The 17,971-nt window shown below is 30.2% G+C and overlaps 2 protein-coding genes across 4 annotated transcripts in view; one reads left to right on the forward strand and one right to left on the reverse strand.

The window, feature by feature from the left end:
• Window positions 1–17,971, reverse strand: part of MCU (mitochondrial calcium uniporter) — an 86,081-nt gene that overhangs the window by 20,456 nt on the left and 47,654 nt on the right. The gene's annotated exons all lie outside the window — the stretch shown is intronic.
• The window catches only part of jv (javelin), a 56,307-nt gene that overhangs the window by 4,340 nt on the left and 33,996 nt on the right, over window positions 1–17,971 (forward strand). The window contains exon 2 of the mRNA XM_088274169.1: window positions 5,476–5,543. Coding sequence (XP_088130295.1) covers window positions 5,476–5,543 — 68 coding nt within the window. The remainder of the gene's footprint in view (window positions 1–5,475; window positions 5,544–17,971) is intronic.

A 17,971-nucleotide genomic window follows, 5' to 3' on the forward strand; every position in this document is an offset into this window, starting at 1 on the left:
ACACTACTCAAATTCTTGGAAGTTCTATATAAATGAACCAATTTTGAAACATTATTCATGAATCACTAATAGATGTCTCTAGTAAAGTTTTAGTCTCTTAAGTCTTATTGTAACCTGTCACTACTATAACTAAGGAAGATGTGATTAGTAAAAACTAACTCATTCGAACAAACGATCGTTTTCGTAGCTGTTATAATATTGACAATCAAACTCTTTATTGGGAATTATGATTTATAAATACACAAAGATTATTGAATAACACATTGTGTTAAAGTCTCATTAAAATTACAAATACATACATAATAATAATTATACATCCATATAAAATATCGTCGTAGGAAAGATCTCACATCATCCTCATGCTTTTATATCGGTTTATGCGTTCTCATATGGCTACAACCAAAACAATTATGCCTGTATTATCTTCTACTACAGTCAAAAAATATTTTAGTACATACAATTATTTATAAAGGAAGCGGTCAATAATTTTACTAGTCGTTCATATACAATCAAAAGGTAGTTGTAGGCCTATAATTTTATAATGGAGTTTAAGTCCCATCCCAGGTAAAAACTGCCCGGACAACGAGATATGCTACACTCATTTACAGCTATTTACATACATCAATGGTTGATGGATTGAAAATAATCAAGAGTAAACGGTCATACTAATAGAAAGGTACTAATAATACGGCAACTAAAGTTGCGCACTGAACACGCCAGCCATGTTTAGAGAATCTGACAATGCATAACGGAGCGCCATTACGGGTTCTGCCTTCTAAATTACTTGAAAATATTTTTATTAAACATGAAATTAATCGTATGACCTTTAAAATTGAAGAATTATTAGTATTCGAGTCTACATATCATTCGAAAAACTTATTTGAATGAAAATATGATTAAAATGAGTAACAAGACCTTCCGCGTATCTATCTCTCAGTTACCGCCGAATCGCGTTGTCGAAAATCATTCGAATAGCTTTAAATAACCGGATATTATTCGGATGCAAAGATTAATCGAGTGTCTCGATTGCACTCGATTATATTCATTCGATTCATCCCATCGCTAAATTTCACGGGCAGTAATTTCTTCGCGAGCTCAGCAGGTGTAGTGGTGACTTACCGATGCATCGGGGGCGCGCACACGTACGTACCAGCGCGTTACTTCTTTTCGCTGCTTTGCCTCTATATGTTCTGTTATTGTATGGCCGATGCGAAGATGGCAGAACTGAAGAAAGAATCAGTCATAATCGGACAACGCTGGCGGTAGTAAGTAGTAGATAGTAAAATTACCTCGAGTCAGACAATACGTGTCTAGTGCTACTCTCGCGATCGATCTACCGACTTATTGAATCGTTTATATCGGATGGTTACACACCTGCCTACCTCACGTATCTACGAGGTCGCCAGACAGGGCACTCAGGCAGGCAGTGCGGTAGGAGCCTACGAGACATGGACAAGGGTGGTTCCGTAATTAGAGGAAATCAAACATTTTCGGAAGTACTCCTACCAGTTAGTGCGCGCAGTGACCGTTTGACATAGGCGGCACGTGACATCACAACGAACTGACTCCTGATATAAACGGCAAGTACTCGTGCATTTATTTTAACTTGAAACACGAATATAATAAATAATAATTAATTAATATACTGAATATGAATGTAATACTTAATAATAAGCTAATGCAAAAATTGGCTGGTAAACTAATTTATTTTTTGTAAATTGTAACGAACGAATGTAGATTTTCGCATATGTTATAATTAACATTATTGCGGAATATCGGATAGAAACACTGCTATTTAGATTTCATATGCTCACACTAATTCTCGCATTTAATCTTTCACCGTTTAACATATTTTCGTATTTAGACATTTTAGTACCTGTTTTCAAAAATTATATTAACTTTTTAAAAATTGTACTTTTTTACTCTACATTGATGAGGAAAAAATAAGCATTAAAAAAATAGGCCGCTTTCAAGCCCACTTCATATTTTAGATAAAATTCATGGCAAAAACTTTTGTGCAAACGCAATACGATGTTTAGTTAGGATAGCGACGCAACGTTCGCGTAAAAAGGAAAGCCGAAAGCTCTCAAGTAATATTCAGTAGTTAAGCGTGTGCACCTGATGTCACGTACAAAGCCCGGATGGGAATAGGAAGGGTGAATTCTCACATGTCATCCATAAATTAAAACGATACACCACTATTTTCACTATAATAGCACTGAAGGAACCTGAAATAACTTTTGTTTTAGCTCGACTGTGAATTGTGCGAGTTTATTTCTAACCAGCATAACAGTTTTCAGATTACTTTTTTCGTTTTTTTACGCAAACTTCATTAGATCACGAATGAAATAGTCATTTTTAGCTTTGTTTTTTTCTTTGACCCCTATTTGCACTTAATTGACGCGTAGGACAACATCGAATTAAGGCTGCGTCAACTTGATCGTAAATGTCAATCAGGGGTGATCTGTCTTGCGCTCCCGATCTGTGAGGAAATAAATACAGTATGTTCGAAAGGATACAGATCACGTAAGTCAAGAATTTCAGGGCGAGGGTCATTACTGCTATACGGGAAAGGAAATTGAGAAGGGGTAGCAGCAATGGCTAGGACTTTCGGGGTTGCATATCCGCAGTCATACACTGCATAACTTAATAGTTTAATTAGTAAGATCTTTATAATTCATTAGAACGACATATGAAAAGTAATGATAATCGTTGTTTTTAATTTACGTAGGTACATTTATTTTGTAAAAATTTTTGTGGGAATAAATGCAATAAAAAAAATTAATGTGAGACCCTTTTTTAAATTTATTTTACCCGCGCGAACCTTTTCTTTAAGAAACTTATCTACGGGTGAGAAAATGAACGGGGAAGAAAGGTTTAAAATATACTACATCGAGACCAACTGCTATACATCTTTCGATTTATTTTACAATCAGCGGGAATCGAACCCGCGGCGCCAGTTTCACGTCTACCCAACGACGCCACGGCGCGCCGCAGTTGGGTAGATCCTATCGTAGCGGCTTGCAAATCATTATTGGAGAAAGCCGGTTTTGCGTGTAAGAAAAGGCGAAACAGCTGTCATCAGAAATAAAACTGATTGTAAAATTAAAATATAAACAGTTTTTTACTTTTACTATAAATAAATTTTTATCCTTAGTTACTTTTTCAAAAAGATTATGGTACCCAATGCGAAAAACCGTTAATGAAAAGGAATCAAAATGTACGTAACTACCCATTTATTAAAAAAATATGAGTGAAAGCGGTAAATCTAGAATGGGGATTTGAAATTAAAAATTAGTAGTGAACAAAATAATGAAAGTAACTATTTGTTGATTTGTTGGGATAAAAGTTTGCGCAATAAAATAGCGGCAAATACTGGTGAACAGCAACGGAATATACATACAATACACCCACACAAAGCAAACTTTACCGTTATCACACGCGCAATAATTATAATGAACCACGGCATAAACATGCACTAAGGTAAGTTAGAATTTGTTAGTTAAAATTAATAGATATTTTGCTTAATATAATGCACCTACATAAGTCATCTCTAACGAACTGGTATGTAACAAAATATTTCAATTTTATTTTACGTATTTTAGTTATATTTCAGTTTATACCAAGAAATGTAATTGTACCGATACAGAAACATTGGAGTCACAAAAATCTTAATCGTGTAAAACTTTATAATAATTGAAAGAAAATACATTATTCAGTATTTAAGACGGGCATCTGTATTAATTATTTTTTGTCAACAACTTACATAACTTGTGAACTAAATATAAATAACAATGTTCTGTTCTCGAGGTCTGTATTGTTATCTTTCATCACGATCGAGTCCAACACCGCGTCGATTCTATGTGGTGCCCTATGTATCACTGTGCCCAATGAGATAAATTGATATTAAATATTGACAATAAATATATTTTGCCAGAATGAATGAATCAATAAATTAACTGGAATAACCAAGGTTGTCCACCTCCATAGTATAGTAGTTAGCACATTGGCTACTATACTGAATGTTCCGGGTTCGAAACCCAGGGGAGGTCAAAAATAATATGGGGTTTTTACTCAAAAATTTGATTAATTGGACTAGTACCTAAAGCGCAGGACTGATTATCGAGCCTGATTATGATAAACGATCAATTAAAAATTGCGTCAATCTGATGCAGTCACCTATGCACCATTGGATGCGGATAGGAGCCAGCAGTAGTAGTAATAAACAAGATACTCTATATATTCCTTTACTAGAAGAAAAAGTAGATTCGAAATAATAGCCTTTACTGTTATCAACTTTTACAGCAGTGTGGGCTTTTCCGATTTACATGATTTTAACGATAACCTTCAGCTTTTCCACCCTCGTCCAAAAACCACGAAAATATTATAATTTCTATGATAAACCATAAATAATTCGTCTCGGGAGAAACAACTTCATCACCTCTAGCGCGATTTATTCATTTTTCAGTACGAAAAGGTTTGTAACAAGGAGCAATAAAAAAAATTATTGTAGCAAAAATAAAAACAGAAAATACTACAGGATTATCATATTTTGGGGAAAAACACCCATGCCAAAATAATACTCGAAACAAAAAGATAATACTTTAAAAAGTCGAATAACATGATAACAACTTCTGGGTATCAATTACAGTGGGCGAATAACGGGTGAACTACGTAGTGTAGAAAACTTCAACTTTACTTTTCGACATTTATTTCTAACAACTTTGGCATTTCAAAAGTGGCCGCTATCCTTACTGTCAGGAAGTTGATGTTTAGTATATTCAGTATTTTTTTATTAAATATTTTATTAACTAAGTACCCATCACACCGCTTCCCCGCAGGGGTAGGCTGAGAGAATAGAACGACATACCACCATGATTTGCAAAGATACTTCGCCTCTTCCACATTCATGCATTATATGTTTTTATTTATTTATTTTACCTTCGTCCGCCTCCGTAGTGTAATGGTCAGGACGCTGGGCTACCGTTCTGGAGGTCCCGGGTTCGATTCCCAGAGGGAGGTCTAATAAATATAAGTGATTTTTTCACTCTAATATTTATTCAATACTACCCTGGACTGGTACCGGAAGTGGAGGGCTGATCACCTTTCCTTCGTGTGTTAACGATCAAGATAACACTGCGTTTATATGATGCAGTGCCCAATGCACCATTGGGGTGCGGATAAGGGTTTGAATGAATTTATTTTACCTTAATATAATGTCTAATCAAAATCTCAATAGGGCCATGTTAAAATAAAAATAATACGATGAAAACTAATATTGTTGAACAATAATTTTTCATGAAATATTTTTCTTTTTACAGATATCAAACATCAAAGTGAAAGCGAGTGTTAAAAAAGTGACAAAGTGAAGAAAAAAATATAAGTGTACCAAGTTAAATTTATTGGCTTACAAATCGAATACGCAGACTTGTTCAATTCCTGGGACAATAGTTTATTTTTATAATCTGGTAATAGGAGAACATCAAGATAGGTTCCGGACAGAGTGCGGAGGATGGTGGGGGAGGGGGCCACCGCAGGCGCCGGTAAGTCTATCGCTTGTTTGCGACACTCCCTTACTTATCTCTGAACTCCTAATTTTTACATTATAAACTAATAAACATTACCTAGCTTAACCCAAGTTCGTGGAGAGTGAAAAAAAGTAAAAAAAATAAATCACGTTAATCACATTAAATGTCTCACTTTCATATCGCTCACTCCTTTCAAGAACGTAACAAAACAAAAATCGTCAATTTTCAGTTGTGCATGTTTTCAGAATGCCCAGAAAATGTACTATATCCCAGCAAAAGAGGCATATTTTTAACTTAATATTTACCCGCTACAGGGCAGAAAGTGTTGTTTTTTAATTTTAAAGAAAGGGTATTGTTTAATTATTTTTTTAAATATACTAAATATTTTTCAAATGGAGAAAAAACTTTCAGGTTTTACCTAAAAAGATCTGTTGCACAGTAAAAAGTTCAATAAGTGGCTTGATATTTATTTTTAAACATTAAAAACGTTCTCCTGAAAAATCAAGTTTATTATTTTATTTATGACGTTCTTGAAAGGAGTGAGCGATATTAACTCTTTTCTACTTGCACCACATCTGGTTTCAAGCAGTTTTAAATTTTGAATTTAGGAAAAAAAAGTAGCATAATCAATAGCGCGCAAGACTGTGAGCGTGAAAATAATCAAATCCCTGTCGTTACACTTCTGCGATATCGCATGACGTTTAGGAGTCCCGACCTATTCCCATAACCCGAGCGATTTACGTGAAAATTGATTCAGAAAAATATAGAAAGACTTATATAAACAACGTAACAAAAATATTAATGTTGCTTCGGATCTTATACATAAAATGATGATTGATAAAATAATATTTACAATAACACAATCATATCCTCTTCAACGATGTTCAATGTAAATCCAAAAATTTATAAATATTTAAAAAAGTATTTTTTGGGGTAGCCGAGATGATAAGTATTAAAATCAAGAACGAAAACTGTACTGCTTCAAAATTCAGACACTACAAAAACATATTATGTACAGTAATACCCCGATTAACGCCACTCCTAATCGCGCTGTTTCGCTATAACGCTGTTTTAATAGCGCAGTTCTGTGATTAACCGAGAAATTGAAAAAATGCAATCTTTTAGTCGGGGATTTTCTAGCATTTATTCGGTCGCGTGTACGGCGTTTCGACTCCCAATCAGTTTGTACCGTTTCAGTCGTGTGTAGGGTATGTGCATTCCCAATAAGTGTGTATATATATATATATATATATATATATATATATATAAATATATATATATATATATATATATATATATATATATATATATATATATATATATATATATATATACTACAATACTATTTTATCGTTTAAAACCCGTTAATTTTTGTTTAAAATCGCGAATTATTGAACAGTACAAAAATGGCAGTCATTCTAACAAGGAAGTGTATGCACCATTCTCTTTTATATATATGTGGAAAAAAAGACCCCGCTTAGCGCTGATTCATTTAGCGCGCCCCTTTGATGGCACGGATTAGCAGCGATAAGCGGGGTATCACCGTATCTAATTCTTGTTTGTTTATTGCTGGAAAATATGTCTAAACAGACACAATGAAGTTCGCGCCATTATTTCATTTGCAGTATTATTTATAATATGGAAATTCAGATGTTTGTTTCTCGAAGTAATAAAGGCAAAACCATTAATAATATCTCCCGGAAAACCCTACTGAATTTCAGGGTAGAAAGCTGAAACGCAGTGTACATAAAAAAGACCATTAGTATATCCTGTATTCCAAATATGTTATTTTTATTTAAGGCACTAGCTTGGAGATTTTCCGTTTATATTTCACGGTTCGATAACACCAACATTTGAAAAAGTAGAAAATTCATACGGACATATATGTTAACCGGTTTTGAATAATTATCCAAGAGGAGAACCTTGTTAATAAACTACTATGTAGTGTTAATGAAAAAAAAATCAAAGACTTTAAAAAGTCAATACTTTATTGTACGTTAATCTTTACCAGATAATATTTGTTTACTTTAATATGAAGGGGCAAACTGATAAAATATGGAAATTTCTTTATCGTGTTCATTAATTTCGAGAACGTAATTTTGAGTAATCGGATTTCAGTTTTTGATAATAAAAACTATATTTATTGAAAATACTGATATGTTATTACAGGTTTATTTATACAGCAAACACTCTTGTCATTTTTTTCTAACTGTTTAAGAGCCGTAACTGTTGAGATAATAATTATTTATCAAATAAGTGAGAGGAAGTTATTAGCGGTTCATAGTGCTGTTGAATAAAAAGTTTTAAGGATGCAATAATTGAAATAAGTTGGAGAGTACTATTGTCACAAGGAGCTGGCAAAGTGGAAGAGAGAAAACTTTCCCGTAGGGTGCTTTATTTGTAATAATCGTGGGAAAACGTAACGGAAAAATATAATAATGATAAAGAATAATATATTCGATTCTCCTTTTTCACGTAAGGGGTTACAAGTAATAAAACTTATAAAAAAGGAACGAAATAGCCGGCTACGTCAAATCGGCAGATATGCGTATAACACCAACAATTTTTTAAATATATATATATATATATATATATATATATATATATATATATATATATATATATATATATATATATATATATATATATATATATATATATATATATATATATATATATATATATATATATATATATATATATATATATATATATATATATTTAACAAAAAAATATCAGTGCGGTTATTTTATAAAATAAACATTTGTTTCTCGTAGTATTTTCAAATCGAACTAAAGCACTGTAATGAGGAAAAAAAGAAAGAAGAAAATTTTTATTGTTGAACGTTTTAAGAATATTTATGTAGTATTTATTGCATGAGGGATTTTTAATGTCGTATTGTTACTAAAAATACACATTTTACGTTCTTCGTTTCGGGTAGTAAAAAAGGTACGTTTATTATTAAAAATATACATTGGATTACGAAAAAATATATGATTATAATATGTTTTCTATTATGCAGATCCTGATGTTAAATATTACTAACCACCCAAACATTAGTTTGTAAATTAATCACTTATTCGACGAACAGCACTTGTCCACACTTTTAACAAAATATTAATGACACATTTTTGTTAACGGATAGATCAACAGATTTACCGCATAAAACATAACTTTCCCATTTTCAAAATAAATCTGTTGCTATTCGAATCAATTCGATCAATTTGTTGGAAAAATGTCCAGAACAAGTATCGAGGACCTAAGTATTTTCTCGAATAAACACAAGGTAATCATTAGGTAAGCAATGAGACATCGCTATTAAAAGACGTTTTTTTAACCAAAACTATTATTTTTTCTGTAGAGTATACAAAAAAATCTTCATAATACAATGTTTAAAGAAATATTAAGGAAAATAGAAAATTGTGTAAAAAGTTTATTTGAAAACAATTCCTCTTCGGGGATTTGAAATCGAAATTCTGGTTTAAAGGATTTCTCATGTTTTTATTTGCTAATAAATCACATTATTGTTTTTTTTATTGCACATGTGCAACTTATAAATTAAAAATCTAAAAAAGATTTATCTAAAAAAGAGAAATGCTGTTTCTCAAATAAATTATTCAACTGAACTCGTATCGGAATTAACCCGGACTAAAAGTTGTTTCGGAAAAGCTTTTAAATTTAGTACGTCGGTCGGTGTTTTAGCATGAAGCGAAGTTGCACGAACTCAAATCAACTTTTACCTACCATATATCTTTACATACATGTATTCATAAAAAATAATGGATCTATTTACTCAGTATATAGAGTTGACTTAGTATTGCACCCCTTTTTTATTATTTATTTTATAAGCCTCCATTCGTTTACGTGGAGGCTTATAATTTAAAAAATATATTTTTTACAATTTTTTTAAAGATTTTGGGTCTTACAAAAAAAAACAAATTGTAATAATAATAAAAAAATATATAAGAGAAGATAGGGAGAGGAAAGAAATAACAACCCTTAATTAAGCCGGAATAAACTCTCATTATTATAATTATTTTTATAAAAATAACAACATGTGCATAAAGTACGAGGAATATGCATTATTTTCTAGTATTTAAGGTTTATATGACTAGTTTGATATTTACAATTTTATAATCATCATTAGTCGTTTAATTAAATCAAATGGGTTCATTTTCAATACAAAACATTTTATTCTGCTGAATTATTTGTTGTTAGGAAAAAAACTTAATGAAATGCTAAAAGTATCCACAATACATGTAAATAATACAGCTACATTTTATAGTTAAAAATCGAGAAAGAAATTAAATTTCATGAGAATGTAATAAATGTAAATGTACCATATAATAAATGATAGACCATCTTTATTTTAAACCTACATGTGAAAACAAAGTGGTTCAACTAATATTTATATTATCAGGTAACCTCTGTGTGCAAAATCATAATTGAATCAGTACGTTACCTTAGAATAAATATATGGAACGAGTAGTTGTTAATTCAACGACTCTTCCACCTATACCTCGAAGGTACACAATGTTGGAATAATTTTATAAAATCAAGCTTTCATTTAATATAATATTATATTGAACGAAAAACGATATATAAAAGCTAAGCGTTATCTACCCACACTGCTTTTCCAATGATCACAATTTTTTAGTCTACGGCAAGTATTTTCTTTACCTCTGTGGTTTTTCATATCAATGATTATATTGTATGTTAAATATATACAATAAAAACATTAAAAATAAAACCAAATCGGTTACATGAGGGATTTTTTTATAAATTTTATGTAACTCTCTGACTACAGTTAATCTCTAATTTAACTTTTGGTGCAAATTCAGGAAATTGTCTCACCTTAGAGTATAAAATGAATTCACCATGATATACGATTTTATTCATGGAACTAAAAAACACTTGTGCTATTTTCAAAACGGTTATTAAACACAGCTAAAGGAAACGTATTGATCAAGTATCCTGCTTCTCTTAAGGTTTTTTACAGTTTTGATAGTTTTGATTTACAAATTATCTGAAAACGAAAAAAACATTTTTTTAAACATTCAACATGTTTCATAAGACAAAAGTATTGCAGGAGTATGAAATAACTATTTTTCAGAAAAAATATTGCCTACTTCGGGACCATTGAGTCTTGGTCATTGAAGTGTAAATACAGTTTATTAAGATGTAATATGTGTTAATATTTCGAGGAACAATGCACGTATGTAAAGTAAAATATACTAGAAAAAATTAAAACACATTTATTTTATTTTGGACAAAAAGAAATAAATCAATTTCTCTTTCACATTGTTGCAGAATACTTATCTGAAGTCAAACCCTGTATTTAGATATACGGATAAGCATAAAAATTAGAATAACACAATGTTATGAACATGTAGAGTAACAAAGATTAATATTCAAGTTGTTTATAATAATGAATACATAAAACACAAATTCATATACCGTAAAGTGGGTATACATTGCACCAAAATACTGCATTTTTTCAAAAAATTGTCTATTCAGATCAGGTTTTTTACTTTTTCTGAGGTTTCAACTATTGCAATGTAATAACACATATACCTGTAACATGTCTGATACATTTTTAAATTTTTATCTATTTTGCCTGTATTTTTTTTTATATTTATATTTTGGTGCAAAGTATCCCGGGGTAAAGTACAACTTTGCACCATGATATTTTCTCTACACTTTTCGTACTAGAATCCAAATTGATGCAAAGTAAAGGCTATCCTACAATTTTGTTGCACCTTATGAAGGGTTTTGGCTCACAGTTCACTAAATGCAGATTATAATATTGTATAATTATGGAAAAATAAGACACTTCATAGATTTTTTTTTTTAAATATTGAAAAATCTAACAAAAAATTTTTTTTTTTCAATACTGAAGGTTTAAAATTATATAAAATAAAAGGTGGATATTAAAACATATCGTACTACATAGGTAATAGGAATTAAAATTAAATTAGGTCTAAATATGGTCAAGTTCCGGGACGGTAAAGAAACCTCTTTTGGATTGCATTTTCGGTTCTTTTATGGAACCCGCTACATCCTTCCAAGAATATTGAAGAAAGTCATCCTGCATCGGCCACTTCCACGATTTGAGACTCTCCTGCATGGATTTAACAGCTCTGTCTTTCTTTATTTCCAAAATCTGTCCCGGAAATTTTTCTCCTTCATAACGAAATACGACATATTCTCCCACCTTCTTTTTAACTGGTCCTAATGAAACGGAAGAACAAATTCGATAACTGGTTTCAGTTATCGTTTTTGTTCTTCTCCCTCTTCCTCAAAGCTTCCGTGTGAACTATAATCAGTTAATGCTAGATATGCTGGAAGTTTCGATGCGGAAGGTGGGATCATTGATGTAATTGGTTCAGGTAGCATTTGTGTCTCGTCAACGTTCATTTCGACATTTGGATCGTGAGCAATGCTCTTACCTGGTTCTATCGGTATCGTTTTTCTGCGTTTTAAGACTCAATTCTTCGTTGAATCTGTTTTCTTCCAAAAACTGTTGAAAACTCTGGCGCACGTCATCGTCATACGCTTTTAATGGCAACCGATTAAGCAACTGACTAGTTTTCGCAACAGTCAAGGTTTTATGTCTTTGCAAAAATGATCTTATCCATTCAGAGCCTGGTACGTTGTTCTTTAATATTCGTACTCTTCTGCCAAATCTATCCAAATAGGCTATTAAAATGTAGCGAATGTTAAAAACACTCACTGGGAAACCGTACTCACTCATGTCTACTATGCAGTTTACGAAGGATTGCTCTTCGCCCTTGTCACATATCGGAGGTTTTCCCACAGGTTTTGTGTGCTGACCTTTCAGCTTATAGTTAATCGTCCTTCTGGGGATTTTGAAAATTTCTTCAGCCTTTCTTTGACTGATTGTACCATTTCGAATGGCCTCCAAACACTGCTCCACTCTCTTCGGTGTAAAATCGCAGTATCGTCTGGCATAAGGCCGCTGTTTGTGTGTTCTTGACATTTTTGAAAAAAATATACCATCAGGAATTAAGTAAGTACACAAAACCTATAGATATTTAGCAAACATGTCAAGTTGTATTAGCTGTTTTAAGACTTTTCATCAAATTAATTAACTATGGCCTTTTGTGAATACTTTGCAATTGGTGCAATGTTACCCCAAATGTGGTCAATACAAGTCAGTTCTTAAAAAAATATTATTTTTACAAAAACTTGACAATGTAACTAAAAAATACAGCATTTGAGAAAAGCAGGGCCTATCTACCTACGATTTAGAGACCACTCGCTTGTTGTAACTAGTTTCAGTATACTGATTCCACTAGATTTTTTCGGACACAATTTTCAGACAGAAAAGTTTCTTTACGTTCGGACAGGAAAAACGCATTGAAGCAATAGCGACCGACTGTTACTTCTGTAAACTAAAAAGTAGATTGAAGTGCCATCTATCAGAAACAATAGAAAGTAGAATGAAAAATGACATGTATCAGAGATGACCAGCTCTACAATTTCTTTACAGAAGGTGGTGCAAAGTATCACCCATGGTGCAAAGTATACCCACTTTACGGTACATATTATGTGAATAATATGTAACTGTGGAGTTAGCTGATGTGTTGAGAATAAAATAATTAACTACTGACCGCATCAATATGGCTGTAGATCTGGCACACAACTTAATCAGGGCAAAAAATATGGAGCGATTAAGCAGAAACTCATTATCAAAAGAAAAGTTCCACTTTGTAAAAATGTTCCTTCCTTGTGCTATTGTAGTTCACGTTGTACGACATATTGTGTAATAGTTAAACATATCAACGAGAAATGGGAGAAGAGCGGGAGCCAAATTAATTTTTTTTAACTAGATCAGCGTTTCCGAATCTTTTTGGGTCGCGTACTTCTTCGTTACATCACGCTTAGTTGTCCACTTCAAAAAAAGGATTATATTTCGAGAAATTTATTATTCTATTTGCATTATAAATTATAAAGGTGACTATTTTTCTCAAAACTCAATTAATTCAAGCTTTAAAAAAATACCAAAGATTTTATTTTTTCTAATAAAAGTGAAATATTACATATCACAATGTTATTTTTTTTTAACTAAAAGGTGCCGAAGTATTTCTTGTCGAAATTCAAAACTAGGACATTTAAAGTGTTTTTTAACAACTTATTTTTATTAAAAAAAACATAGAATTAAATTAAATTATTCGTATAAAAAAAATTCAATGCACCGCAGGCAATTTTCCCCCAAAAATTACCGATATAAATAGAAAATATATGAAAAATACAATAGTTTAAATGAAATTTTAATTCATGTTATTACTTTTTATATCCGCTCGCGTATCACCGGTGGTACGCGTACCACAAGTTAGGAACCGCTGAACTAGATCAATTCAATTGAAATAAAAGAACAAAAAAGCTTAGCGTACTTAGAGATTTTATGAGACAAAAACCTTTTTTTCGTTAAGTTTATCTCCTTCATCCTTGACTTCAAGCGCGTAATATAGAGAGGGAACGGAACAGGGCAGAACGAAATCGGTCTGAGACAGAAAAGTGGGAGATTGGGAAGAGTATACTGGTTTCCCAGACATTAATATTAACTGCGTCTTTTATCTTCATTAGATTAACCTTGAACATATTACGTCTCAAATATAAAATTTATATTTCTTATTCGATTATTGACTATTATTAGCACGCGATAAAAGAAGCACCGACTTACAGGTAAAGTAGACGATTTATAAGTTTGCATTCCACCTCTATAGCGACTATGCTTTTTAGAAAAAAGACGATATTAATTTCATCATACCAATAGAGATAAATATTTCATATGTTAATAAAAAATGAAAACCACATAAATAATCACAATGATGTGTTTTTGTTCATATTATTTCGAATTATTGAATTTTTAAAGCATACAGTATTGAAATTACCAATTTAAAACTGGGATGTGATCCAGTTAAAATGATATATTTGTGCAAAGAATAAGATTTTTTCCCTTTTTTTTTAAACAAATAACATAACTGACGAATGTTCAATAATTAATGACACTACGATAAGTATGTTAGTCAAACCAGTGGAAATGTTTATTTATTTATATTGGACATTGATAAACAATATAAATAAGGATGAATGAATGCAATTATTTTCGGACGGTGTAAAAGAAAAACATTAAAATTTATACACAGCAACAAGTGTAGTATACCATAAAGTTAAAAAGACAACACAGAAGTAAATTTGAAGCATAGTAAGAGGTCAATTAAACGGAATTAGGTTATTCCGGATGTTATGGTCACCATATTTAAAAAAAATACCGTTGCAGCATCATCTACCTATCGCGAGATCCATAATAACGAACACACTGACAAATCCTGTTAATAAGTAAAAGTCAGTAAAAGTCTAATATTATGATGCGGGCAGTCAAATAGACGAAATTTACGCAAAGTGATATTTCGTTTTAAATCATAGTCAACGACAACCCTTAAAAAAATATTGGAAACACACATCCCGTTTTTTCCAGAAGCTGTATGTTTTGTTCCAGATTCAGATAAGATGAACTATTAAAAAAGCTCTCGGATGAGAGACGTATGGCTTTCAAAAATAATTGCATACAAATTCCGTCGCAAACTGTTGCACATGGCTGGAGGTTGGCGAGGAGAAAAGTGCAGTAAAAAGCAACAGTAATTAAAGCTTCGTCTGTATGTAGATAATTTGATATAATTAAGTCACGCTAATATCAGATTATGTATCCAAACACGCACTGTGCGCTGCACTGCGTGAATACCACTTTCTTAACAAGGCATCGATTTTTAATTATATTTCACTTTATCGGAAAATGCTAACAAATTTCCCCGTAGACCCCAATCAAGATTATGTGGTAAAGTAACAATGGATTCCGATGTTTCATTCTGAAGACAATTAATCCCATGAAAATATTTCTAAGGGAATAAATAGGATAGATTATCTCAACATACACAAACATTACATTCTATGTACATCTCAGATAAAACATCATTGCGGGTTTATGTTTTGGAAACCGCTCCTAAAAGCCAAATTTTACTATGTATAGATAAAACGAGATAGTACCATATATTGATTTGGAATAAAGGTTCCATACAATGAGGGAAAAACATTCTATTTATATTCACAAGAAATCGTATGACAACTGATTTCTAAAGGATCGAGGGAGTGGTAGTACGACATAGGATGTCATTAGAAAGAAACAGACACAATTATAACCTGACATTTAAAAATACCAAAAAAAAAATCGTTACTAAAAAACAAAGAAATATTCATACACAGAAACCACTATATTCGTCCAATTTAGTATTCAGAAAAAATGGTATGCCATATAGTATGTCTAAAAATCAATTTTAGACGGAAGCACACAGCATCGTGAATATTTAGTCAATAATTACATAAATAATAATCAATATTCTCCGTCCTTTGGAAAAATTGAAAGGAATTTATGTGTGTGTGTATATATATATATATATATATATATATATATATATATATATATATATATATATATATATATATATATATATATATATATATATATATATATATATATATATATATATATATATATATATATATATATATATATATATATATATATATATATATATATATATATATATATATATATATATATATATATATATATATATATATATATATATATATATATATATATATATATATATATATATATATATATATATATATATATATATATATATATATATATATATATATATATATATATATATATATATATATATATATATATATATATATATATATATATATATATATATATATATATAGAATTTATGTGTGTGTGTATATATATATATATATATATATATATATATATATATATATATATATATATATATATATATATATATATATATATATATATATATATATATATATATATATATATATATATATATATATATATATATATATATATATATATATATATATATATATATATATATATATATATATATATATATATATATATATATATATATATATATATATATATATATATATATATATATATATATATATATATATATATATATATATATATATATATATATATATATATATATATATATATATATATATATATATATATATATATATATATATATATATATATATATATATATATATATATATATATATATATATATATATATATATATATATATATATATATATATATATATATATATATATATATATATATATATATATATATATATATATATATATATATATATATATATATATATATATATATATATATATATATATATATATATATATATATATATATATATATATATATATATATATATATATATATATATATATATATATATATATATATATATATATATATATATATATATATATATATATATATATATATATATATATATATATATGTATATATATATATATATATATATATATATATATATATATATATATATATATATAAATACATGCACATATTATATATTGTCGGTTGGGTTTCGGAATACCGCCGCCACGCGACGAGACGGGCCTTTGGACATGTTCCAAGAACGTTAAGAAAATATCTTTCGTTTCATTAGGAATTCCAGAAACTACAATTCTTCTTAAACTTAGCCGATCTTATAAAAATCATGATACATCTTTTTATTGAAACGGAAATATTATGATAATATTAACTGAGGTGCTTAAAAAAATTAAAGGATGCGTTTTCCAGTATTTTTTTTATATAAGTACGTATTATGGCCATCCTAAGCAGCTTCCCGTATGGAGTGTGTTGTGGTGTGGGTGCGGTGGGGAAGGGAGGGGGGGGAAGGGAGGGGGTTGAGAGACGAGCAGAGGTCTGCAATGCGACACGGGCCGCCCCTCTTGGAGGGTGGCCACACAAAAAAACGTCCGAAATTCATTTTGCATTAAAACTATCTAATCAAAACAAAAACTTTTCGAGTGACTTGTTATTCATAAGGGTAGTAAGTAAGGGTGGCCGTTTGTGGTCACGTGGTTAGTGTCGCAGACTCTTGAGTCAGAGTTTTTCGGTTCGAAACCACTCTACTACAATTTGATACCTATTTCTAATTATGGTCACGTAAATAGTATGAAATTGAAGTATTTTTGTAATATAATAAAACACAAATATTTCTCTTTTCTTTTAAATTAAAAGTATGAATGTTGGCTTTAGTCGAATAGTGTGGAGTTTGTAAAATAAAATCAAAACTTACCACAACACTTAAACTTACCGGTCAAATTTACCTAAATTTCAGAGTTGTGCTCTTGAGATCTTGAAGACTACTAAGAGCTGTTCCGTATTTTTGATTAGTGGGAACACGGACAACAGGGGGTTGGATTTAGTCATTATCGTGTTGTTAATTATAGATTTATCATTATTTTTTAAG

This window comes from Brachycentrus maculatus, unplaced genomic scaffold, assembly GCF_059751285.1.
Source record: "Brachycentrus maculatus isolate JH-2025_06_01 unplaced genomic scaffold, ASM5975128v1 h1tg000637l, whole genome shotgun sequence".
NCBI lineage: Eukaryota > Metazoa > Arthropoda > Insecta > Trichoptera > Brachycentridae > Brachycentrus > Brachycentrus maculatus.